The sequence below is a fragment of the Bos mutus genome, chromosome 18, assembly GCF_027580195.1.
Source record: "Bos mutus isolate GX-2022 chromosome 18, NWIPB_WYAK_1.1, whole genome shotgun sequence".
Taxonomy (NCBI): domain Eukaryota; kingdom Metazoa; phylum Chordata; class Mammalia; order Artiodactyla; family Bovidae; genus Bos; species Bos mutus.
Genome location: NC_091634.1, coordinates 33,051,067 through 33,078,857, shown reverse-complemented (window position 1 = coordinate 33,078,857; position 27,791 = coordinate 33,051,067). Strand labels below are relative to the sequence as shown.

The following is a 27,791-nucleotide window of genomic DNA, read 5'->3' as shown; positions in this document are numbered from 1 at the left end:
TTTGACAGAAAACAGCAAAATTCTGTAAAGAAATTATCCTTCAATAAAATATAAATAAATTTAAAAAAAAAAAGAGAATTCTGGCGAGAATCCTATGTTATCACACTGTTCTGATTGCCCACATATTTTGGCTTCCTAGATGGCTCAGTGGTAGAGAATCCACCTGCCAAGCAGGCTACGTGGGTTCAATCCCTAGGTCAGGAAGATCCCCTGAAAAAGGAAATGGTAAGCCAATCCACTATTGTTGCCTGAAGAATCCCATCTCAGAGGGGTGTGGGTAGGTGGCAGTCCATGGAGTCACAAAGAGACAGACACGCCTTAGCGACTAAACAACAGCAACAACATATATCTCTTTTAGGATTTATCATATACAACACTGCACGCTCAATGGCTAGCATATGACTTTAATATTAGAGTGTAGATGTTGACTAGGTATCATTTAATGTGAATTACAAAGAGATTCTCATTCATCAATGTATATCCTAGCATTGTTGGACAGCTTGAGTTTATCTGAATGTTTCTTCTCAAAGGTCTGCACAGGAAAATTCTTTAGCCAGTCCTCAAGGCAGTGGAAATGATAATTTACGTAATCCTGATTATTTTTTATAAAGAGATCTTGTATGTTTGCACTTTATCACTTTGGCCCAGAAGTTATAACAATGACTCAATTCCATAAAAGCATTCCATGAAGATTCTATGTATTATCCTTGATTTTTATAAAAGAGAACCATTCGTTATATGGATTATTTTTTCCAAGGAGTACTTTTTGCCTTAGCTCATTTTTACAGGTTCCACTGAGACAAATGCTATTTGTATCCAATAAAGAAAGATGGTCTGAGTCTCAACAAAAGGTCAATGAATTAACTTGGTTTATTTTGCAACTGGTCATTTTTCTTAGTCTTGATTGCCTGGAGCAATGTGCACACTGTCCTGCAACTTTACCCTGATTTCTTCAGATAATTAAGCATTTACTATTCACTTGCCTTGCATTTTATTTAGATGTTCCATCTTCAGTCACTTAGGATGGTCTGCAACTGTTTTCTCACTGCTGTCCTCAAATTAGTAGCTTTTTAAATAAATGCCACATTTCTCCCTGTCTGTGCCCAAAATGTTACAAGCAAACATATGGTATAGGGGGTGGCAGGGAGAGGAAAACAAAAAAAAAAAAAGACAGAGAAAACATTTATAGAATACAAAATAAGCTATTTTCAGCCTTTTGAAGCTATTCACAAAAATGACACTTCATTTTACAATTACTACTGCCTCACATCTTATCTGACATCAAATTGTTTCCTGTGTCCATGTATAAAGGAGACCTGGGCCCAATTCCAAGTTCTATGGGTCCATTTCTATACCAACAGCAGCCCCGGGAATGAGACACAATGCATGGAAGTCAGGTAGGGTTACAGGAGAACGTGAAAAACTGGATCTTGCAATCAGAGAGACTCACCTGAAGCCTTGCTTCAAACACCTTGTGCAATAAATGTATTAATATCAGTTCTGATCCTCTGTTCTCTCATCAGTAACACAGAGATGACATTTAGTACCTACCTCAAAATATTGTGTGGCATAAATTAAATTAAATTTGATAATGCATGCAAACCCAATTAGCACACTGCCAAGAACACAATACATGTTCAATAAATGAGGTGGTGGTTGTTTATAGTCTTGTTTTTATTTCTTCCTATTGTTTATAATTTGACAGAGAGTTTGATGTAAGGATAGGGAAGACATTTTACCTTACTTTCTCTGAAATACAGTTCTGTCAACTGCAAATTGGAGACAGAAATTCTTCCTTCTTCACTATGGTTTAGAAACACAATAATATTTTCCCTTTTATTACTATTATTATTTTTATTACTATCACAGTGATCTCCAGAATAGGAAGATATATTAATAACCATCCTTTCTTCTGCAATGGCTGCAATGGTTCCCTGAACCTTTCCATCTCAACATCTAATCTAGAACTGAATCTGAGCAAGAGTTTATAAGTCTCAAGGTTCATTTTTGCAAGGACCAGAATAGCACTGCATTGGCTAGACACTTAAGATATAGCATGAGACTTGGAAATGACGTGAATTTGAGTCTTCAGTGAATCTCAGTAAAAACAACAAAAATCACACGTGAGGTTACAGTGGTGTTCTTCCTACCACAGAAATAGACAGAAGGAAGACAGGCTGGAAATCAAACTGGATTGCCTTCTTGGTGTTTCCACATCTTCTCTGTAAGTTGTGGCAAGCTTTTCCCTTTCTCTTTATTAATTCATTCCTTCCTTCTCTTCTTTCTCCCCACCTTACACTCTTCATGCCTTTCTGTCTCAACTACTTACTGAATAATTTCAGGTGCCAAACTCTCTGCTAGGCATAGGGATGCAAAATGAACAAATTAGACAAGCCCCATTCTTTCATGAGCTGTACATTCTAGCATGAAAACTGACTTAGAAACATAAGCAAGTCAATTACAAGATAATTACTGATTAGGAGACACTCACAGAAGAGAATAAACAGAATAAATAGCAAATCTTTCTGAATCCTAAGCTGATACCTAAAACAAGAGGAGAAGCTCTTCCTGAGACAGAGCAATTAATGTGCTCTGGTGACAGGAAGTAAGTCCATAAAGTTGTAATGTAACAAGCAAGCAGGAAAACAGAACTTACTATGTTCCAAAGTCCGGAGTTCTGTCCTTAGCATTCTTGTGAGAGTAAAGCAAGACACATACATGTATTCTTGTCTCCTATCCTTGGGTTTTGTCAGTGGAACCACCGACTGAAACCGCCTACCCTGGCCAAGTAGGCCAGTGGTCACCACAGTGACCACTTGTGGCAATTCAGAACTAACAAGCTACTGCCAACTGGAAGAATTCAGAAAAAGTCAAAAGGAAAGAGGAGACTCCATTCCTTATATCTTACCACCTCTCAGAATCCTTCTCACTGGAATCCATCTTGGCTGAGTGATGTGTGCAGCACCAAGAAGGACCTTGAGCCACAGTGATTGGCCAGAGACAACCTGGAACCTAACCCAATTACCATAAATCCCGAGACTTCGAGCCACATGGCAGAGCAGTTCTCCTGAGTTCCCTTACCCTCCTATTTCTGCCCAGGCACCCCTTCCCAATAAAGTCTCTTGCCTTGTCAGCACAGGCGTCTCCTCAGAAAATTCATTTCTGAGTGTCAGACAAGAGCCCACCCTCAGGCCCTGGAAGGGGGGTCCCCCTTCCTGCAACAGTTTTATTTTCCTTATTGAAAATATTCTAACATCAAGAACTTGTTGACAGTGGTCAGTGGGCAGTCTTCTTTACACAGATCATTCCCCAAAATGATTCTCCAGATTCCAGTTTTTGCTGGAAGTTGTGTCGCTAAGTCATGTGCAACTCTTCGCGACTCCATGAACTACAGCATGCCAGACTTCCCTGTCCTTCACTATCTCCTGGAGTTTGCTCAACCTCATGTCCATTGATTCGATGATGCCATCCAACCATCTCATCCTCTGTCACCCCCTTTTCCTTCTGCCCTCAGTCTTTCCCAGCATCAGGGTCTTTTCCAGTGAATCAGCTCTTCCCATCAGTTGGTCCAAGTATTGGGGCTTCAGCTTCAGCATCAGTCCTTACAATGAATAGTCAGGGTTGATTTCTATTAGGATTGATTGGTTTGATCACTTTGCTGCCAAGGGACTCCCAAGAGTCTTCTCCAGCACCACAGTCTGAAAGTATCAATTTGGCACTCAGCCTTCTTTATGGCCCAACTCTCACATCCATACATGATTACTTGAGGCATATGTAGGACTGGTTTTAAGTTTCAAGCGGGTATCTTACTCTTCCCAGGTATATCTCAGCCAACAGCTGCACAAGGCAGGTGATAATAAAGCCTGGTCATTTGTGTACACTATGAGACTCCTTTTAAGAGAAATCTTTGTTCCAGGGATGTCTATGGGTTTGGCCAAGATGCTGGTGAATCTACATTGCCTTAGCGTATATCCTCTTCTAACTTGTATGGGTTTAAGGTCAGAATTACAGTGTGATGGACTTCCCTGCCTAATTCTGTTTCATGTCTAACCTGGATTGCATGTTTTTTACCCTCCGCAAATTCATATGGTGAACTGTAATCCCCTCTGTGATGGTATTTGGAGGTGGCAGATTTGAGAGGTAGATCATGAGGGTGAATCCTTCACAAATAGTATTAACATAGATATAAAAAGAAGCCAGAGACCTAGCTTCTTCTCTTTCCAAGGGAACAGGAGAGACAGCCTCTGCAACCCAGAAGAGGGCAGTCCCTAGAACCTGACGGTACCCACCCTGATCTCAAACTTCCAGCCTCCAGGCCTCTGAGAAATAAATGTCTGTTTCTTATAAGTTGCCCAGTTTATCGTATTTTGTTACAGCAGTGGAACTAAGACAGTACTTCTTCTATCTTTCACAGTCTTTAAGCCCCAAGAAGTCACTTGTCCTCCTAACTCCAAGTCAGAGTCTCTTTCTCAGATGAGGCAAATGATGCAAATCTTCTCATCACCAGAAAGGGTATTTTCTTTCCTTTTGCTTAGAAAATAAAAATTCAAATGTTCTATGTTCTTTGTACCTTTTTCTAACATAAAATATTTTAAAATATTCTTAATGTACTTCTGCCTTATACCCTCCTCTACTATGTCCACATGCATTCACACCAGTCTCAATTTTTCTTTTAGAAAGATGACCAAAGGTCTCAGAGATAGACAAATTTAGATCCTTTAGAAACAACTAACCCTCTGCTTTCATTCGAACAAACTCAAGTATAATTAAGCAAACATTTACACAATAATGCTTACTTTTCATTTAACATGTTGATGTTTCAATATGTGATTTACTATTTGATAAGCTATTTGATAAACTATATCAACTTGCTAATTGATAAGCTATTAAACATCTGTTGCTGACTCTATTATTAAATTTAGCCTCTACTTCCTTCTGCTCTCTGCTTGAGTTAAAAACCTTAACTTCATTCAACCAGTATTTATTAAGTAACTTCTATGTACACGCTTCAAGTATCATTTCTCTCCTCTGCATTCCCACAATAGTACCAGAATACACTTTCTAAAATATGAATCAGATAACTTTGTATCTGTCAAATTGGACATGATAAGGCTAAAATGAATATGGGTTGAGATAAACACTCATTATGCTGAGTGAAAATGTACATATTAAATGTTGCTGACAACATTTAATTAAGCAAATAGCAATATATGTCAAATGAGATTTAAAGTTGCCCAAATTCTCTGACTTAGTACTAGGCTTTTATTCTCTGTACTTCATGGTAAGTTATTCCTAAAGATATAAATTATTTAAATGGCATCATCATGCTTCCTTGTATTTATGTTGAAAAAAAAATCTGTCTGCCAAAATGGATTGTGAGATATTGTAGGCTGAATATAGCCTTTGTGAATTTGTCTCCTTATATCTAACTTGGTTCCTGGCACGTAGTGAATGCTGATTTGGACATTTGTTGGATAAATATCTATTGCTGGCCCAAAGGTAAAAACTTACAGTTATAAAATGAATAAGTCCTGGGGATATAATGTTCTGTGTGGTGCTGCTAGGGGTTAAGAACCTGCCTGCTGATGCAGGAGACTTAAGAGACTCAGGTTCAATCCCTGGGTCAGAAAGATCCCCTGGAGAAGGGCATAGAAACCCACTCCAGTATTCTTGTCTGGAGAATCCCATGGAAAGAGGAGGCTGAAGGGTGACAGTCCATAGGGTTGCACAGAGTCAGACACAACTGAAGTGAGTCAGCACAGCATGGCACATAGTGTCTATAATTACTAGCACTGTGTCATATATTTAGAAGTTGCCAAGATCCTAAAATTTCTCATCAAAAGAAAAAAAAATACAACTGTGTGGTGATGGATGATAACCAGACTTATTATGATAATCACTTCACAGTACATGCTGTGCTACACTCAATCAGGTCTGACTCTTTGAGACCCCATGGACTGTAGCCTGCCAGGCCCCCCTGTCCATGGAGATTCTCCAGGCAAGAATACTGCAGTGGGTTGCCATGCCCTCCTCCAGGGAATCTTCCCAACCCAGGGATCAAACCTAGGTCTCCCATTTTGCAGGTGGATTCTTTACCATCTAAGCCACCAGGGAAGCCCTCTTGGGCTTCAGTATTCTTATACTGAAGTGAGTAGCCTATCCTTTCTCCAGGGGAACTTCCCAACCCAGGAATAGAACCAGGGTCTCCTGCATTGCAGGTGAATTCTTTACCAGCTGAGCTACCAGGGAATCCCTATTAAATCTTTATGCTATACATCTGAAACTAATATAACACTATGTGTCGATTGTTTCTCAATATCTTCTCAATATACTTTCTCAATAATTGTTTCTCAATATATTACACTGTAAATGGTGAACCAAAAGATTCAAGTAAACAAACAAATAGCCAAGAAGCGAAGAGGAGATTATTCAATTTCACTTAAGGAGTTAACACTTTTCTGTTTTGCAAACGCCACTATACCATACCTCTTGCCATTGAAAAGAGAAGTTTGAAGATGTCTGTCAGTGGCTTTGAAATTAAAGCCCTGGTTCTGAGTCCCAACCCTGGTCCCATCTCTCACTGTGACTCTGGCCGAGGAGTAGGACATCTCCAGATGTTTCTCTTTTCCCTTAAAATTCAGAGCTGACCACCTTCTCTACTCTTCCCCAGGGTCATCAAGGAGGACAAAGGAGATGACATCTATAGCAGACTTCTTCTTCGCTGAGGAAAACCGTATGTAATTATGCCCCTAATTAATGTATTTTACAAGAGTTATTTCCTGTTTCTGAATCTAAATTCAATTTTAAGCCATGACCTATTTATGTATAGATATACTTTTTCTCACTTTTAAATGCATGAGGATTTTTCTTTGAATTAAAAAAAAAATGAGGAGAGGCTCTAAATTTTTAATTTAATTAATAATTGACTTAATGGTAAGACATGAAAATTCATCTCAATACTGCTGAAAACTCATGAATCAAAGTAACAAATGTATATGTGTCCACATATTGAATTTTTCTATTTGGAAGTCTGCAGACAAAATCACCAGATACAGGAAAAACCTATACCCAAAAGATGGTGCTATTTTAAGTAATTTTAAAATATGCTATAAAAATCATGATTATAAAAAGTCTGACACAGTGTCTTTGCTCTCTTGCTACACTGTTAAAATTAAACAATAAAAGATATATCTTCATTTATAAAAACTGTTATTTTATGAAGTTATCTGCCAAATCATTAAAAATAGATTTTCTAGTTTGTCTGCTTTATTTTTTTAAATAACTTATTTCCTGTTTGCTAAAATCTATATCATTGAACCCAAGATACTGGCTGCATTTAATATTGGCAAAAATGATAATATTTTCATGAGAGTCCTAGTACACAGATATCAGAATCCTGTTTAACAAATGAGGAATCTAGTAACAAATATAATAATATCCATGCATGAAATGATTACCACATGCCATGTACTGTGTGCTGAATATTTATTGGTTCATCTGATCTTCATAAGGCTATGAGGAAGGTTCCACTCCACTTCATAGATGTGCAAGTTAAAACTTAGAAATCTTTATAAATGTTACTTGCCAAGCATTTTGCAGCCAATAAGTAATTGTATTTATTCTTAAATCTGATATCTAAGTCGGCCTGAGGTATAAGCACACTTTTTTCCCAGGGATGAACAACGGTGCCAGGCCATCTGTTAAACAGGTGATATTCTACAAAGGATCTGCAATTCATTTTAATATGTATCAAAATGATTGTCAGGCTTGCCATGTATCTGGCACTGCACAGGAATAACACATTCAAATGTTATTGATAGGTAGTGAGGTTCCTTAACCAGAGCATTTCATAATCCACATTCCAAGAAAAGTGTATCCCTGAAGCAATGACACAGTAAATAGAATTCAAAATTTAGGCCACAAACCTGTTTCAGGCTCAATGGAAAAATAAGGTTGCCCTTCCAAGATGCTATAAACCAACTTCGCACTGTTTCCATAAACTGGGTCATCAGCATCAGTAGCTGTTACATTAGTGACAGACGTACCTAAAAAAAAAAGGAAAAGAAAAAGAGAAAATAAGAATTAACACATTATTCTTTGCCAAGAGCTGAATTTTGTCAAGGATATTATACAGAAATCCACGTGTGGTAATGAGGAAGAAAAGAAATCTTTTTAAAAATATGGAGATAAACTATCATAACTTCAACAATATACAAGCCTTTTAAAAGACAGAGTACTGCTAAGTTGAAGTACTATATAAAGACAGCTCTTTTAGAATCTGTATTATTTAAGATTCCTTTGTAGTTTTCATTTGAAAGATACCTATCAGATTTGTGGGCTTAGAGAATATGAAAAGGATACATATCAAAGAAATATGAAATGTAAGGTTAATAAGATGATGGATATAAAATGTAACATTTAAGTTCTCCAAAAAGCACAACTGAATGTACTTGGAAAAACTGGCTGCTGGAAAAGCTGCACAGAATATGAAAGGAATATTTTATCCCATCTTATTTATTTCCTCAAAATATAAAATTACATTGGACTACTAATTAATCATAATATTTAGATAACTGGGCCTATGGATAACAGAATCAAAACTTTTATTTTTTTCCCCAGATTAATTTTCCATTTTTATTCACTCATTCATTTAGCCATTGAATACATTCAGCTTGCCTGATACAAAGTCAAAATTTACACTCGAGAAGCTTACATTTGGTGGTAGGAGGGAAGAGGAGAGGAGAGACAAATTCAGCTGAATGAACTGACACTGAGTTTGGACCCCTCACTTAATCCAGCACAAACCGGATATGGTCAGGGACAGCTTTCTGAGAGGCACTGCATTTGAGTGGAATTATGAAAGGTGAAAGACACTTACTCCTTGGAAGGAAAGTTATGACCAACCTAGATAGCATATTGAAAAGCAGAGACATTACTTTGCCAAAAAAGGTCCGTCTAGTCAAGGCTATGGTTTTTCCTGTGGTCATGTATGGATGTGAGATTTGGACTGTGAAGAAGGCTGAGCGCTGAAGAATTGATGCTTTTGAAGTGTGGTGTTGGAGAAGACTCTTGAGAGTCCCTTGGACTACAAGGAGATCCAACCAGTCCATTCTGAAGGAGATCAGCCCTGGGATTTCTTTGGAAGGAATGATGCTTAAGCTGAAACTCCAGTACTTTGGCCACCTCATGCGAAGAGTTGACTCATTGGAAAAGACCCTGATGCTGGGAGGGATTGGGGGCAGGAGGAGAAGGGGACGACAGAGGATGAGATGGCTGGATGGCATCACCGACTCGATGGATGTGAGTCTGAGTGAACTCCGGGAATTGGTGATGGACAGGGAGGCCTGGCGTGCTGCAGTTCATGGGGTCGCAAAGAGTCGGATATGACTGAGCGACTGAACTAAACTGAACTGAACTGATGAAAGGTGGGTAGAGTTTAACCAGGAAAAGAACAGCAGGGAAGGAATTTTAAGCATAAGTAAAAACAAAGTAGTCTGCGAGAGTGTTAAATTCTGGGAATTACTGAAAGTGGGGAGAAACTGGAGAAGTCTGGTGTGCTAACAAGAAGCATGTTTTATGAGGGCAGGGTCCATGTCTTCCTCACTAAGTGTTGGACGTGTAATGATTATTGAACATACATTTGCTAACTGAACGGATGGACAAATGAATAAATCATCTATGATTTCATAACGAATGGTAGGTATCACAAATGAGCTTCCTAGAAATATATTCTAAGATGAAGATTTCTTGAATTTTTACTGAGGCGTCCCTTTGATCAGTATATTAATACATATACACAGAATCTAGAAAAATGATACTGATGAACCTATTTGCAGGGCAGGAATAGAGACCCTGACACAGAGAACAGGCTTGTGGACATAGATGTAGAAGGAGAGTGTGGGACGAATTGAGAGGATAGCATTGACATATATATACACTCTAATGGGTAAAGCTGGAGAAGGAAATGGCAACCCACTCCACTATTCTTGCCATGAATCTCACGGATAGAGGAGCCTCATGGGCTACAGTCCAGGGAGTCGCAAAGAGTCCGACACAGCTTAGGGACTACCAACAAATGTGTAAAGTAGATAGCTAGTGGGAAGCTGCTGTATAACACAGGGAGCTCAACCTGGTGCTCTGTGATAACCTAGAGGGGTGGGGGGGGTGGGCGGGAGGTTCTAGAGGGAGGGGACGTAAGAATACTCATGGGCTTCCCAGGTGGCTCAATGGTAAAGAAACTGTTTGTCAATCCAGGAGCCACGGGTTTGATCCTTGGGTCGGAGAGATCCCCTGGAGGAAGGCATGGCAACCCAATCCAGTATTCTTGCCTTGAGAATCCCATAGACAGAGGAGCCTGATCATGGGGTCTCAAAGATTCAGACACAACTGAGCAACTGAGCGTGCATGCATGGCTGATTCATATTGTCGCATGGCAGAAACCAACATAACACTGTAAAGCAATCATCCTCCGATTAAAAAAAAAAAAAGTATCTGTAGGAAAGCGAAAAGGACAAGACTGGGAAGAAGGAGCAAAGACCTCAGTGGACTTCCCTTTAGAGTTGGGATGGTCAATGAGGAAATCCATCCAAGACTTTATACTCCAGCACTGACCAGTTATTGGCTGTGGGAACCTGCCTCAGAATGGAGGCTTGGCCCTGGTCCAGGCGGCTGTCTTCAGCTGAGGGATAATCAGCCCTGAACTGTCGACAGTCAACACGCCCCGCAGCTGAGGGAAGAGTGTTTTAAACCTGAAGGGAGCTGTGGGTGGATCTGAGCAGCATTTTTTTTTTTTTTTTTTTGCTGAAACAAGGTAGAGCTTCTGCAAGATCTTGCCAATCAAAATCTTTTTTGAAGTGTGTTGAATTATGGTCACTACATAGGAAAATGTAATGTTTGTTGAGCAGTTGATCATCCTGTAAAACTGGAATTTTTACTCGGCACGATGATTCAGAGGTTCTACAAAAATCTACAGCTAGAGATAAAAAATGCTCTGAATGTGTTGTGTAATACATTTCACCAGACACTGGGAACAGTATCAAAAAAATAAATAAATAAAGACTCACTTTCACAAGTAGCTCATCAACTAGCTGGTGAAATGAGCACATGAAAGCAAAATATTTGCAGTTATTTGAATATTGTGTGGGATGGAGAAGAATTGGAGGAAAGACATTCCAGGTGAGAGGAGGATAGTCAGATAGACATGACTAGGTTTCTGTTAGAAAGAGAGATGTCTGGAAAAGGCAGTCATTAAAACTAAAGTTGGAGATGCAAACAGAACAAAATATAAGGGCACATAAATGTCAAGATGGGAAAAGTTGGCTTCACCCTGTAGAAAAGAGAGGAGATCCATCATTTGCAATCAACCCGATGTAGGAGGCTCCTCCATTAGTACTTCCATACTCAGTTGGAGGCAGAGATATAGAATGTTATGAGATGAGACAAGTTATGAGGTTTACAGGTATAGTCCAATTAAGAGATGATAAAACATTGACACTGGGTAATGACAATAAATACACAAGTGTCAGTGCTGATTTTCTTGTTTTGGTCCTTGCACTAATTTTACCTAAAATGTTCAGCTGAAGGTAAGCTGATGATGCTTTTGAACTGTGGTGCTGGAGAAGACTCTTGAGAGTCCCTTGGACTGCAAGAAGATCAAATCAGTCAGTCCTAAAGGAACTCAACCTTGAATATTCACTGAAAGGACTGGTGCTGAAGCGGAAGATACAATATTTGGCCACCTGATGCAAACACCCAACTCATTGGAAAAGACCCTGATGCTGGGAAAGATTGAGGGTAGGAGGAGAAGAGGGCAACGGAGGATGAGATGGTTGGATGGCATCACTGACTCAATGGACATGAGTTTGAGCAAACTCCAGGAGGTGGTGAAGGACAGGGAAGCCTGGTATGCTTCAGTTCACAGGGTTGAAAAGAATCAGACATGAGTTAGCAACTGAACAACAACAAAGCTGAGTAAGGGGTATACATGAACTATTTTTGCAACTTTTCTCTAAGATTAAAATTAATTCAGGAGAGTTTTTTTTTTTTAATGAATCACAAGAAAAAGATGCAAGATTTACTAAAAGAACTGAGTTCAGAGACTAATCTGAAAGGGTGAACTCTTTCTTCCCTGAAGAAGGCCATGAGATAACTTTTGGTTTTTTTTTGCTGGGTTGTGTTTTTACTTAGATTTTGTTTCTAGGAGAAATTATTTCCCCCATTATGAAATCATAACACATTAACAGAAAAATAAAGTCAAGCTCTGTGCTCTGTGTCGGGCTGTTAGTGAGTGTGTGCATTTCATACTAGTTTCTGTTGAGGCTGGAAAAAGAGAAGAGATAAAATGAAAAAAAAATCTGTTATCAACAGAGTTACCTTCTAGTGGGGGGACTCTAAAATTAAGAATGCCTTCATAAAGAGAATAAATAAATCTAGATAGTGTCTGAACAATGACAAACTCTGTGTATATTTGTGGGGTGAGTGTATTTGGGCAGAGTAGCATGGAGTTCAGGCTCCCCCGGTGGCTCAGCACTAAAGAATCTGCCTGCAATGCAGCAGACCCAGGTTCGATCCCTGGGTCAATAAAATCCCTTGAAGGAGGGCATGTCAACCCACTCCAGTACTCCTGCCTGGAGAATCCCATGGACAGAGGAGCCTGACTGGCTACAGTCCACGGGGTTGCAAAGAGTCAGACACAACCGAATGGCTAAGCAGCAGCAGCGTGGGGTTAAGTTTCACAGATGGAATATTTATATGTAAAATGTTCTGATGTAAGTACCTTTTCTCTTCGGACCAATCATTTAACGTGTCTTCGCTCCAGATTTCAAGTCTACAACAAATGTTAAAATTACTGCGAGGGGCCAATGAAATAATGTAGACAGGGGCTAGAACAGAAATTACCATATGCTAAGTCTGTGAGTACCAACTCTGCTTATGTGTTAGTATCCAGCTTTGAAAAATATTTGGATCCCTAGGGTCGCTTTCAAATCTGTGGGATGACAATATAGGGATGAAGGTGAAGCAGTTTTTAAAGTCTTCTCAGCAATTCTAATGTAAAGCCATACTTCAGATAAACTCTAATGGAAACCAGGCTTTTTGAAATTTAACTTCACTCTTCTCCATCAGATCAGATCAGATCAGATCAGTCGCTCAGTCGTGTCCGACTCTTTGCCACCCCATGGACTCCAGCCTGCCAGGTTCCTGAGTTCCATCATTTACCTGCTCTGCTCTGTGATTCATTGCTTTCATATACAAAAGCAATAATCTGGGGACTTCCCTGGCAGTCCAGTGGCTAAGACTTCTCCTTGCAACGCAGGGGACGAGAATTTGATCTCTGGTCTGGGAACTAAGATTCCACATAACTTGGAGCAACTAAGCCCATGTGCCCCAACTACTGAGCCCAGGACCCACGACCGAAAACTCCCTGTGATGCAACCAAAGATCCTACATGATGCAATGAAGATGCTATGCGCCACAACTAAGACCCAATACAGCCTAATTAATTAATCAATTTAAAAAAAAAAACAATTTTTTTATTCTTCAAACCTCAAAGTTTTGTGCAAAAACCAAATGAGATAATAGTAAGGGAGTAGTGGCTGGAAAGACAACTTTAGAGTCAAACTGTCTTGAACCAGAACACTTGTTTTATATTCCATGCTCAACTTGTATTAGTTGTGTGTCCTTGCCCAAGTAACAAAACTTTCCTAAGCTTGAGTTCTTTAATCTGCAAAAAAAAGGAAGTTAATAGAAATTGTTATATCCTAGGCTTATTGAGATAATTAAATATAATAATGTATGTAAAGAGTATGTGTTCATGCATGCTAAGTTGCTTCAGTCATGTCCAACTCTTTGTGATCCTATGGACTGTAGCCCGCCAGGCTCCTCTGTCCATGGGGTTCTCCAGGTAAGAATACTGGAGCGTGTTGCCATGCCCTCCTCCAGGGAATCTTCCCCACCCAGGGAGTGAACCTGCATCTCTATGTCTCCTGCATTGGCAGATGGGTTCTTGACCACTAGCGTCACTTGGGAAGCTCACGTAAAGAGGATAAAAGAGTTAAATATATAATATTTCTGAGAGCTTATTGTCACTATAATTATAGGCACATTATGTGTTTGAATATGAGATATTGAATAATAAACTAGCCTTTTCCCATTTTAAGTGGTGGTGGATATTGTAATTGTAACTAGGTGTAGTTTTGCTTAGTCATTTTAATACTAGCTTTCTTTCACCGGAGAGGGTGGAGAAAAGGGATCCTTCCTACACTGTTGGTGGGAATGTAAGTTGGTGCAGCTACTGTGGAAGATAGTATGGATGTCCCTCAGAAAACTAAAAACAGAAGTATCATATGATCTATCAATCCCACTCCTGGCACATATCCAAACAAAAGTATAATTCAAAAAGATAAATGCACCCCTATGTTCATAGCAACACTATTTCCAACAGCCAAGACATGGTGACAACCTAAATTTCCAACAACAAATGAATGGATAAAGAAGATGTGGTACATATATACAGTGGAACACTACTCGGCCCTAAAAATCGATAATGACATCTGCTGCAACATGAATGCAACAGAGATTATCATACTAAGTAAAATAAGTGTGAAAGTGTGAAAGACAAATACCATGATATCATTTATATGTGGAACCTAAAATATGACAGAAATGAACCTACCTATGAAACAGAAAAAAAAAACATATAGACTGGTGGTTGCCAAAGGGGTGGGGGTGGAAGAGGGATGAACCGGGAGCTTGGGATTAGCAGATGCGAACTGGTATATATAGAACAGGTAGACAACAAGGTCCTGCTGTATAGCACAGGGAAATACATTCAATATCCTGTGAAAAAATCATAATGGAAAAGAAAAAAAAGTAGCTTATTTTCTTAAATTTGGAAGAGGAAACACAAAAAGACATTCTCAAATGCAACAAGTTAAAAAACACACAATCTCAGGTTCACCCATCCAATCAATTTCATATCAGTTTCCTCTGTGGCATAAAATTGCTCAAAAATACAATGTGTTTTGATGTAGCAGGCACAAGGCCAGGCACTGGGCACATCCTTAGTACAAGTGTCTTAGAGTTACTTGAGTGAATCGCTCCCATATTTGAATGTCACATCTCCCAGTCCATACAAATCCCACACGCTTGCCGAGAAGAACCACTGGGCTGAGGACTGTAACAAAGCTAAGACAAGCTTTAATCCACATCCTCCCTCAAGATCTTTCTGCCTGATGTCTGGCTTCTCGGGAAATCCGCATCCTTTAGCTTCAGACACCTGGAAATGAAAAGGCAGCACTCCTTTCCGTCAAGGATATTTCTCCTAATAGTGATTCAAGACTGTTGACGCACCTGTACGCTGGAATAGATGTGCATGGAGGTTTTGTGGATGCATTTGTCAAGTGATTACCCAGAGGGGGGGAAATGGATGCTTTGAGGTTAATCTTGCAGCAGAAAAGATTTCTAGTCAAGCTGCGGTGTAGGCTCCTCCACGGAAATGCATGCAGAATGCAGACCATGGAGGCAAATTGAAAAGGGTAAACCTTGCAGGATAATGTTTCTTCAAAGCGGCAAGTGTTGGTGTGTGATAAATAGGACCCTGAGTGATACCCAGGAAATACAACAACAGGATTCTCTGTTTGTGTTTTCATTTGGAACTGTTTCTGTCCCTTGGTTGACAGTACAAGAGCCTCATTTAGCTAGTGACTATAAATTTGACACCGTGCCATTTCTCCAAGAAAGCCCCTATTATAATCCAACTTGATTCAGATCCTAATTATAATAATATAGCTGTTGTATTTCCAGCTGTTTTTCAACAAACATGATCCCTGTCATCACAATTCATCCTGCCAGTGTCAAGTCAAGTGTGAACGGCATCAATCCCAAGGTGAAGTCCGCTTTTAATAAATCCATATTTTTTCTGCATTTAGCTTCTTGGTTAAAGTGCAATTGGCTTGGATTTCAATTAACACAGTGCTCCCAGAATCCTTTGCCTCTGGTCATACCTGAAAGTTCCCTCCCATTAGCAACAAAACCCACACATCTCCCCCCTATAATGACAGCACACACTACAAGGAAAATTAACCATTAAAAATTTTACACTGTCAGGGTAGAGGTTCCAGCTTGCTGACAAACTAAGATGAAAGGCCTTCGGGAAAATAAGATGTTGAGGTTTTGGGTAGTGAGGCTCTGTTAGCGAGGCTCTACTTTTTTATGAGCAAGTCAGCACACCAATTCTGCACATTATTCAGAAAGAAAAATGCTGGTGCTGACACCCTGAGTGGAAAAACAAAGGTTTGGTGCAGCGTGAAAATGTGCACACTGGAAAAGCTAAAACCCTTATGATGAGAAGAACACAGACCCCATTTGCAAAGACTTATTTGCAATACATTTTCAGAGAATAAGCATTTCAATAGCAGGTGAAAAATAAAACAGCTGAACCTTCCACACTAGCTGAAACTCAGAAAGGTGTGCATAACTGGCCCTCCCAGGAACATCTCCCAAATCTGACTTGCCCTTTCAGCTATCCTGGGCCAAGTTCAGTATGGACAACCCCCAGACAGGGTAACTGGCATTACCATCTGAAAATACATTCTTTAAACAGTCACACATTCCAAAGCTCATAGGCCTAACAGGTAACAGCAACCTATGCAATGCCTTCATTATTTTAATAAAATTGAACTCTCAACCCATTCCCCCTCACCTTCCTTATTAATTCCCCCAAGCAGTAGGCAACACAGGAGGTAATGGGGCACAGGTGTTAATGACAACCCTTTTGGGTTGCTGTTGCACCACAGAGCAATAATTTCATGATACCCATGTAACTTGTTGATGTTTAAATTATCGCTTACTAGAAGCTGAAGCACCTGGCCCTAGAGGTTTTAAATGTGTCATGCGAAATCCTTTTTATTTTTTTTAGTCTTATCAAACCTGGGATTCCTGTGCATGCACTTTTAGAGGTGTTTTTTTTGTTTGTTTTTTTTCCTTCCTGTTTGTTTGTTGGGTCTGAGCAGAGACCTTGTATACTTAAGAACAAAATCAGAGAAATAAATGCAGACAGCCAATATTCTTTTTTCCTCACATCTCTATAACTGATATCATAGGCTTCAACATTCATTTCTCCTAAAGGGACTCAAGCAAACTCCCCAAGTGGGGAAGATGACCTAAACCTTACTGATATTTTTTTTTCCCCGTTTTGCTATTTAATTATAGAAGACACACGCCAAATATCCAAACTTTTAGGGGATCTTTGGAGGAGGAAAAGGATTAAACATAGATCAGTAAAAATTGCAGCTTATTTATTTTAACCTTGTATATGGAGAATTCCTCCCCATCTAAGTTCTGAGGGAAATAGTGAATTGTACCATCTGACTGTTCATTCACCTATAAGCAGGAAGGTTTCCACTTCCTTCTAGGAATCTGTGCTATGACCTACTGTTAGTTAACTAGGAAAGTTACATCAGGGCACTAACAGACGATCTAACCTTCCCTTTGGATGGTGATCGATCTCGAAACTGAGCAAAAGGATGAGGCGGTGTCTGCTTGCCATGTCACTGCAGAAACCTCCCTTTGAAGACACACAGCCCATACTGCAATCTCAAACAGTCACTTCCCATGCTGTCTTCTTCCGCAGAGGCCTAACCATTGCTCGCTGGGTGTTTTCCTCCCATGCCAACTCAGCCTGTAGTGCAGAGTCACTGCCAAACTCTACAGGCTCCAAATTGAATTTATTATGGGAACAGGGACAGACTCAAAACTGCAGTCAGGCGGATGGACAGCACCGAAATGTATCCTGTCATTTCTCTGGCTCTGTTTTGGAACATAAACTCGGGAAATAAAATGCAGTTTCCAGATTATATTCTGGAGCATTCTGAGGTATAAACTGTTTTGTAACTTAATGAAACAGCCCATACAGACTTAACAGGGTGTTTTTAAAATGAGCCTGGAAGTTTCTGGAACAATTAAACACTTCAAAAGACACACTAGAGCACACAGATGTCTTCTCTTCACCCGTGCAGCATTCCGGCAAACATCTGTAATGTGCATCGGGTGAGAGAAATGAAAAATATTGTATGAAAATGTGTAACTGTAAAATCTCAGCCCTTGTTTACTATGCACAGGAGGAAAAATGCCTTCTGGATCCCAGGCAAACAACGCCAGGATGGTGGCCTACCCACTGCTTCCGCAAACAAATAATGAGGACAATTGGAGGCCTGGTTGTGAAAACTAATAAGCTGTCTGTTTTACAGTTTCATGTGTATAAATAAACCCTTTCAGAATCGGAATGACTCTTTTATAATATAACAGGGGGAAAAAAAAAAGTATCTCCTCTTTTCTTAGGTGGCCTGTTCCCAGCAAGCAAAACTTTGCTGTTCTGTTACCTATGGAACAAAATCCTGTAACTGCTTAAGAAGTAAACTAGCATCAGTCATGCTTTAGACTGACAGCTATTTCCAGCCTGACCTTGCACAATTATGCTACCGGTGGCACTGCAGGCGTCTTCCGCAATGTGTCAGGACTGCAGTAGGTGGAAGGCTTCGTTGGTTCTGTTTTATTATCTGAGTTCTTCATTCACTCACACAAAGGCGATTTGCATAGAGTGCACTGTGTGCAGAGCTCAGAGCTAGATGCAGAGGGTACAGGAATGTGCAGCAGAGCCCGAGTTGCTGTCCCAACAGTATTTGAAGTTTCTTTTAGCAATGCCTTCACATGGTTTCACTTTATTACAGGAAAGTGTGCAAATCTTTGCTAAGTTTAGAAGGCATGATGCAGTGGAAAACTCCTATATACTACAATTATAAGGTTAGAAGATTTTGTTCACATTATCTTGTTATAAGAAAGATCATATTCTACATCATTGATTTGCCGCTCTCACACAGCGAGGACATTTTTTTTTAACATCTTTAAGGTTTAGATTCTTAATCAAAAAAATGGGAATGATACCACCCACATCAAGTTCTTACTCTGCTGCCGCTGCTAAGTCGCGTCAGTCGTGTCCAACCCTGTGCGACCCCATAGACGGCAGCCCACCAGGCTCCCCCGTCCCTGGGATTCTCCAGGCAAGAACACTGGAGTGGGTTGCCATTTCCTTCTCCAATGCAGGAAAGTGAAAAGTGAAAGTGAAGTCACTCACTCGTGTTCGACTCTTCGCGACCCCATGGACTGCAGCCCACCAGGCTCCTCCGCCCATGGGATTTTCCAGGCAAGAGTACTGGACTCTAATGCCCCTTAAAGCAGGGGTCCCCCGCTGCCGGGATCTAATGCCTGATGCTCTGGGGTGGAACTGATGTAATGGTAATAGACATAAAGTGCACTGTACATATAATGCACTTGAAACATCCCCAAACCATCCCCTCACACTCGTCCCTGGAAAAACTGTCTTCCATGAAACTGGTCCCTGGTGCCAAAAAGATTGGGGCCCGCTGGTATAAAGACACCACACAATCAACATTCCCTGGGTGAGGGGACACTGTATAAATCACAGCCCTGGGCTCTCAAGGGCATGCTACTACTTTATTTATATTGGATGAAGTGAGAATTTGGGGCCAAGTTGCATGAGAAAAAAAAATACAACCATGGCACAGGCTGTTCATATTTTATTCTTTCAGAATAGGCTTAATTTTCTAGTTAAAAGACAGGACTTCAAAATTTTTTCAGTAGTGTGGTCGTGGCTACCCTCTCTCTCTTTCTGTTTCTTCTTTTATCCCCTAGCTTTATCGAGGTATAATTGACAAAAAAATTGCAGTGTATTTAAAATGGTGTATAATATGATTTGATATGCCTATACATTGTGAAACGATTACCACAATCAACTTAATTAACACATCTATCACATCACAGAGTTACTTTTCTTCCTCCTAGATGTAAAATACAAAATGAGTGACTCTCCCATCAAATTGCAAACCCGGCAACATGAAAAGCCACTCAGCCGCTGCGCTATTGGGAAGGGAAAGTCCTAGACAAAACAGGCCTAATTGGGCAATCATTGCAGAGCTATGGTTTCAAAGAGATTTAAAAAAATAATAATAGTAAGTATTCACTAACTCATCCGAAATACGCCATCCTACCTAGGGGTTGTCATACTGAGTGAAGGAAGTCAAACAGAGAAGGAGAAATATCTTACGGCATCCCTTTTATGTGCAGTCTAAAAAGAAGTGATACGAATGAAGTTATTTACAAACCAGAAACAGACTCGCAGACTTAAGAGAACAAGCTGGGGAGGAGAAGGGAAGGGATAGTTAGGGAGTTTGGGATGGACAGGTACACACTGCTATATTTAAAAGGGATGACCAACAAGGACCGACTATTCAGCACAGGGAACTCTGCTCAATGTTATGTAGCAGCCTGGATGGGAGGTGGGTTTAGGGGAGAACAGATATATGTATAAGACTTCCCTGTAGCTCAAATGGTAAAGAATCTGCCTGCCATGCAGGAGACCAGGGTTCGATTCTTGGGTTGGGAAGTTCCTCTGGAGAAGGGAATGGCAATCCACTCCAGTATTCTTGCCTGGAGAATTCCATGGACAGAGAAGCCTGGTGGGCTACAGTCTGTGGGGTTGCAAAGAGTCGGACACGACTGAGCAACTACCACACACACACAGATACATGTATACAGATGGCTGAGTCCCTTTGCTGTCCATCTGAAATGATCACAACATTGTTAATCAGCTATACTCCAAAATAGAATAAAAGGTTTAAAAAATACAACATTCTTCATGTTCAGCCAGCTAATACTGAGGTAAGCCAGACTGATCTCCTGTTTGGGCCATTTTGCAACACATTTTTATTGAGCTCTTGCAATGTTTCAAGCTTTCTTTAAGGCACCTGAGAAACTTGATAGAAAAGCCTTGCTTTCTTGAGGGGCAGACTAGTGCGAAGGCAGAAAATTAAACAACTAACACAAATAATGTAAAATTATAAAGTGCTGTAGGTGAGGGACTTCCCTGGTGGTCCAGTGGTTAAGACGCCTGCAACGCAGGGGATGTAGGTTCGGTTCCTGGTCACAGAACTAAGATCCCATGGGCGGCGGGGCAAGTAAGCCTGTATCCTCAGCTCCTGAGCTGGCACACCACAACTAGAGAGCCTGCATGCTGCAACTGAGGCCCAGTGCAGCCAGAAATTAAAAAAAGAAGAAGAAGAAGAGAAAGGTGAAAGAAAGGACCTGAATAACTCAGGAGGGGCAACTAAACAGCTATAGCAAGGTTTCAAAGTGGAGGGGACACTGATATTGAGATTAGATTTTAAAAAACGGTGATCCTGAGTCAAGGTTCAGAGGCGCGGTTGCAAATCAGATGGAACCCCCAAGAAAGAGGTTAATCGGACTGCAGCTTAGAAAAATAGAAAGTTAGAGACGGGATTTGAACAGCGTTTTTATACCAATTACCTAGAGTTCACTAATTTTCCCAACTTTTTTTTTTTCCCCAACACACTTGCTCAAACAAGCATATTCCTATGATTCCATAATACATCCACCTAAGGTCACACCCAGATTCAAAAGATTTAGTTGATTCCTGAGCTGAATCATTCCTTCTTCTAAACTCTAAAAATACTTTTTTTGGACTGTCTCTCGGGGTACCTTTTACTTTTATATAATAAACTGCAGTGCATATAGATTTTACCCTTTCAGACTGAAAGCTTCTTCAAAACAATATTCTTTCTTATTTGCTCAACTTTTCCCTCTAATCTTCTTCTCCAGAATTAACTCATTCCTCCTTAATGTAGCTTCATCCCTTTATCACATAATAAACACAGCTCTATGCTGTCCTATTTGTACAAATGCTAAGAACGGCCTAGTACAAAATATTTATTCATTTAATCTTTGCAACAAGCCTTTGAGCATTTGTTATGATTATCTCCTTTCAAACAGAAAGGGATAAATCCTGTATTGAAAACCAGAAGTTTCCAAACTGGCCCTCATTACTACTACACAAGCACAGGACTCAGTGCAGAGAACATGGCCCAGTTTCCTGTTTTTCTTCCAAGCATCTCAGAAAGTGCCTTGAGTATAAATATCTATTAAGTGAATAAATGGATGAATGCTGATTTTCTTCAGGAAGAAATATTTAGAAATGAATACAGCAGGTTGATTCATTGACAGTTTTAATTAGATGTTATTTTTATTGTTTTGCCTTATTTTTATATTGTTAATTGTTGGTGAAGAAACAGCAGAGATTTCGGATCCTCTTAATAGAGAGTAGTCATGGCAGAAAACAACAAAATTCCATAAAGCAATTATCCTTCAAATAAAAAAAAAAAAAGTGTAGTCATGATTTTGTCTTCCTAAAGAGAAGCTCACTTTTGTGGCTGTAAACAAAAGCTAGTATGATATCAAGCCCTTTTAAGCTTGTGAAAAGTTTCTATAGAAGAAATGATGGGGGATTTGCCTGGTGGCCCAGTGGTTAAGAATCTGCCTTTCAATGAAGGGAATGCAAGTCTGGTCCTTGGTCAGGAAACTAAGATCCCACATGCTGAGGGGTAACTAAGCCCAGGCACCGAAACTAGAGAAGACCATGCCTCATGATGAAGAGATAGCATGTCCCAATGAAGACCCAGTGCAGGCAAACTTGAAAAAATGAAGAAATGATGGACTGCCTCGAGGGTGGAACATGTCTTTACCAGGAGTAAGCACTGTCCCAGGGACTAGGAAGAAAGACAAAGAGGGAAGGTCCCGAGAATGATAGGTTGGAGCCTGCTTAGGATTTACCAGCCTGTACCAAGGATGTCTGCAGTCACATCCTGAAGCTGATCATTAAGAGCCCAAGTCTGATGGACATCTAGGTTGCTTCCATGTCCTGGCTAGATGTCCATCAGCAGATGAATGGATAAGAAAGCTGTGGTACATATACACAATGGAGTATTACTCAGCCATTAAAAATAATACATTTGAATCAGTTCTAATGAGGTGGATGAAACTGGAGCCTATTATACAGAGTGAAGTAAGACAGAAAGAAAAACACCAATACAGTATTCTAATGCATATATATGGAATTTAGAAAGATGGTAACGATAACCCTGTATATGGGACAGCAAAAGAGTCACTGATGTATAGAACAGTCTTTTGGACTCTGTGGGAGAGGGAGAGGGTGGGATGATTTGGGAGAATGGCATTGAAATATGTATAATATCATATATGAAATGAGTTTCCAGTCCAGGTTCGATGCACGATACTGGATGCTTGGGGCTGGTGCATTGGAACGACCCAGAGGGATGGTATGGGGAGGGAGGAGGGAGGAGGGTTCAGCATGGGGAACACATGTATATCTGTGGTGGATTCATTTCAATATATGGCAAAATCAACACAATATTGTAAAGTTAAAAAATAAAATTAAATTAAAAAAAAAAAAGAGCCTAAGTCTGAGAACCAGGCATCAAAGCCAAGTTTATCATGGAGTGAATGAAGAGCTACAAGGCTCCCTTCCTCCCAGGGAAAGCACAGGTCGAGCAGAGAACTGGACTAGGGGATTCCATGAAAGCTCACATCAACACAGTCATTTGATCATGAAGGGTGGTAGAAATGGCCAGGGATGAGTTGGTGATAGAGGATGGAGAAGAGCTAGACTCTCCTGCCTGCCCTCAGAGCTTGAAGCCGAGTGGAGCTTTTGTGTGTGTGTGAGGAGTAAATCCCTCTGGAGTTGAGCCACAAGTACTTATTCTCATGGCTTTCTGCCCATCTTGCTAGTATGTGCTGAAGAAAATTCTACTTAAACCAGAGAAAATAAGTAGAGATCACATTTCTTGAATCTAAGCCACTCCCTGCTAGATGTTCCACTAACATTACATAGGAAATCCCCTTAATCTTTACAAAAATATCACAAACAGGATACCATGGACTACTTTTTTTGCACCCTCCCCCCTTCATATGTTGCTCATTCATGGATCAGAAGCTTGTCATGGCAAAGGGGCTAGTGTAACTCAGTGACATTAAAAAAAAAAAAAAACAACTAAGATCATAGCATCCAGGCCCATCACTTGATGGCAAATAGAGGGGGAAAAAGTAAAGGCAGTGACTATCTTCTTGAGTGCCAAAATCACTGTGTATGGTGAATGCAGCCATGAAATTAAAAGACACTTGCTCCCTGGAAGGAAAACTATGACAAACCCAGAGAGTATATTAAAAAGCAGAGACATTACTTTGCCAATGAAGGTCCAAATAGTCAAAGCTATGGTTTTTCCAGTAGTCATGCATGTATGCTCTTAATGATCAGTCCCATGAGAGTTGGGACTATAAAGAAAGCTGAAGGCCGAAGAATTGATGCTTTCAAACTATGGTTCTGCAGAAGACTCTTGAAAGTCCCCTGGACTGCAAGGAGATCAAACCAGTCCATCCTAAAGGAAATCAACCATGAAGATTCATTAGAAGGACTGATGCTGATAGTGAAGCTCTGATACTTTGGCCACCTGACAGAAGAGCCGACTCACTGGAAAAGACCCTGATGCTGGGAAAGATGGAAGGCAAAAAAAGAAGAGGGCAGCAGAGGATGAGATGGTTAGACAGCATCACCAACTCAATGGACATGAATTTGAGCAAACTCCAGGAGATACTGGAGGACAGAGGAGATTGGGATACTGAAGACCAAGGGGTGACAAAGAGTCGGTCATGACAGCGACTAAGCAACAATATTCATATATTGAGTTCCAAACCCTCAGTGGGATAGTATTAGGACATAGGACCTTTGGGAGACAATTAGTTAATAAGGATAAAGCCTCATAGTGAGGTTAGTGCCCTGATAAGAAGAGGAAAAAGACAGCTTGCTTCTTTTCTCTCTGCTCTCTACACAGCAAGAAAATGAACATTTACAAACCAGGAAGCAGGTTCTCACCAGATGCCAGATCTGCTGGCCACTTGATCTTGGACTTCCAACCTCCAGAATTATGAGAAACAAATGTTGTTTCAGTCATTCAGTCTATTGCAATTTTTTATAACAGCCTGAACTGATGACTAAGACACAGAGGATGGAGAGGGAGGGATAGTTGCTCAGTTGTGTCCAACTCTTAGTGATCCCATGGACTGTAACCCACCAGGCTCCTCTGTCCATGGAATTCTCCAGGCAAGAATACTGCAATGGGTTGCCGTTTCCTTCTCCAAGACACAAAGTGCCTCTGTCTTTTTATTACCAAGGTCTAGTTTATAACTGAAGAAGCTGGCATTCAAGTCCAGTTCCATCTGATCCAAAGACAACATTTCTACTCTATTAAAAAGGCATACATCATTCGTCCTTTGGTATCAGAATATTTTAAATTAAATTTTACTTATCATAAAAGCAGAGACGGTCAGTCTGAAAAAGGAGAGATATCGCTTGGTCCTAATCCCAAATTCTGGTTAGGTCAGAGACAGTGAGGCCACTATTTGTCTCCAACTATGTGTTACACACTATGCAAGGTCCTTTATCTTTCCTTATTTATTTTTATACTCCAAGTACATCTATTAAGCTGAAATGGTTGTCTCCATTTTTAGATAGGAAAACAGGCTCAAAGAAGCTAAATAAATGTATTAAGACATATACTTCATAAGTGTAGAAATAATTCTGTTTCATTTTCCCCTCAGAGTTCAACTCTGGAGTTCTAGCATCTTACTGTAGATAGCCATAGGTTTGAAACCTAATGATCTAACTAAGGAATTCACACATATACAACCCTGACAATCAACAAATGAGGGCTACTGACAGAAATTTAGCCTTGACATAGGGACCTCACCTCAAAAAAAAAAAAAATTACCAATTGGATTTATAATCCAAGTCAATTCATGTCAATTCCCAACCCCATCTTTTGCATCTCTTGTGCTGTTAGATCTTCCTGTCTGCAGGGATCCCTGGATGCCAGTGGGAGTCTCCCCAGTTCATCCTAGAAGATGCATGAGAGAAAAGGGGACTTCTCCAGCAGTATAGGATGAAATTAAGTGTGGCCAAATCAAACAAGCAGAGCATAGAACCAAAAGCACAAGAAGAATACGGTGAGATCATGGCATCTGCATGCTTGGAGAGAGTTGGGAAAAAATATATTGGAAACTCTACATGCCTTAATTAAAATCATGGTAAAACCAAAAGAATACATGAAAGACTAGGCACTAATTTCACCAAAAAAAAAAAAAAAAGATCAAAGATCTGCCAACATCTTAAGGGTTCTTTTTTCTTTTAAACTGGGGGGATAGAAACCACAAAAAGGGAAAGAAGATGAGACAGAGAGAATAAGACTGATGACGCTTTTAGCCTGACAAGGTATTGATGAGTCTGATACACACCACACCTTTAAATAGCTTAGGAAAACCAAACTAATATTTCATCTCTTCATCTTCAGTTGGCCTTTGTATCCTTCTTTCTCTTTACTCTCCCTTTCTTAGTCCTTTCTCATTCTATAGATATTTATTGATTGATATACATTTCAAGTCTGTGCTTGGCCCTGGGGTATGAATATGGATCGGGACCTCCCCGGTGGTCCCGTGGTTAAGAATCTGCCTTCCAATGCAAGGGGCACAGGTTTGATCCCTGGTCGAGGAACTAAGACCCCATATGCCCCACCAAGGGGCAACTAAGTCTGGGGGTGGGGGGCGGCCACAACTACTGAGCCTGCGCTCTGGAGACCTCACTCCACAACTAGAGGGAAGCCCAGACACTGCCACGAAGATCCCAGATGCCACAACGAAGACCCAACACAGCCAAAAGTAAATAAATAAAAAGATACCAAAAAAAAAAAAAGAAGAAGACTACATGTCCTTCCTGGCCCTTGGGATATTCACAGCCTAACAGGAGGAGAAGCCCGGAAGAACCATCTCTGCATAGGCTGTAAAGTAGGGTGGGTTCCAGGCGCGCTTACAAAGATGAGTCCAGGTCCTTCTGCTGGGAATGATGGTGGGCAGGTTTGAGATGTGTCAGTGAAACCATCCCTGATACAAGACAGGGCAGGTAACTCAACTTCAAGGGTATTTTGTGATTTCTGAATTTTGACTCTGACATCAGTAATGAACAGTATATGTGTGTGGAGGTGTGTCAGGTTTTTTAATCTGTTCTTCATCTGGATCACATTAAGGTAAGACTGCTTCCAAATCGGGGTTTTATTTAGAAAAGAACTTACTGTGTGCATCAATTTATTTGCACAACTCATTTGAAAATATCAGTATTTTCTTAGATTTGTTTAAATTTTAATCATGCTGAGAAAAGTGACTGTGCTAGGTTCCAACAAAAGGTAAAAGCAAAAATGAGCAGATTTGAAAAACACATGCAGAGAATTTGGGGCTACATCAAAGAAAATGTCAATTTCATTTTTTAAAAAGCCAAAATGATAAAATAAAGTTCTAATCAATTATATTTCCATTCTTTTCACTTCTTCCTCTTACCACATTTAAGAATCTTAGGTTGAATAAGAGAACAGACTGTATATGCTTTTCAACAGCTGTGCCTTTCCAACTATATTTTACAACATCTATGGCTTTTTTCTCTTTAACATTTATACTACCTTTGTGTTTACCCTTTGGGCTAATTTGTAGTTGACCCTCGTAATAGAGCCCTTTTAACCAACATTTTGTGACAGACAATCATTGATTTAGCAGTCTTGCAGAATGCCTTAAAAATCAATGTACTCAGAAGAACGAACTGGTGGGACTTCATAATATCACATCTCGTTTTTATCACAAATTTCCAATTTACCAAGTTCCTGTCTCATTATTTATACCAGACAGGGCATGCTGATGAGATACACAACCCGTTCTGTCCCTTTTGGCAATCCATTTATAACTGAAGCACAATTAATATCTTTACAGCTGTTCTCCAGGCAGAAGGAAAAATGTGGAGGCAAAGATTCTGT

The 27,791-nt window shown here is 40.1% G+C and overlaps 1 protein-coding gene across 1 annotated transcript in view; it reads right to left on the bottom strand.

Annotated features, from left to right (window-relative positions):
* Window positions 1-27,791, bottom strand: part of CDH8 (cadherin 8) — a 402,649-nt gene that overhangs the window by 200,723 nt on the left and 174,135 nt on the right. The window contains exon 4 of the mRNA XM_070388321.1: window positions 7,926-8,045. Coding sequence (XP_070244422.1) covers window positions 7,926-8,045 — 120 coding nt within the window. The remainder of the gene's footprint in view (window positions 1-7,925; window positions 8,046-27,791) is intronic.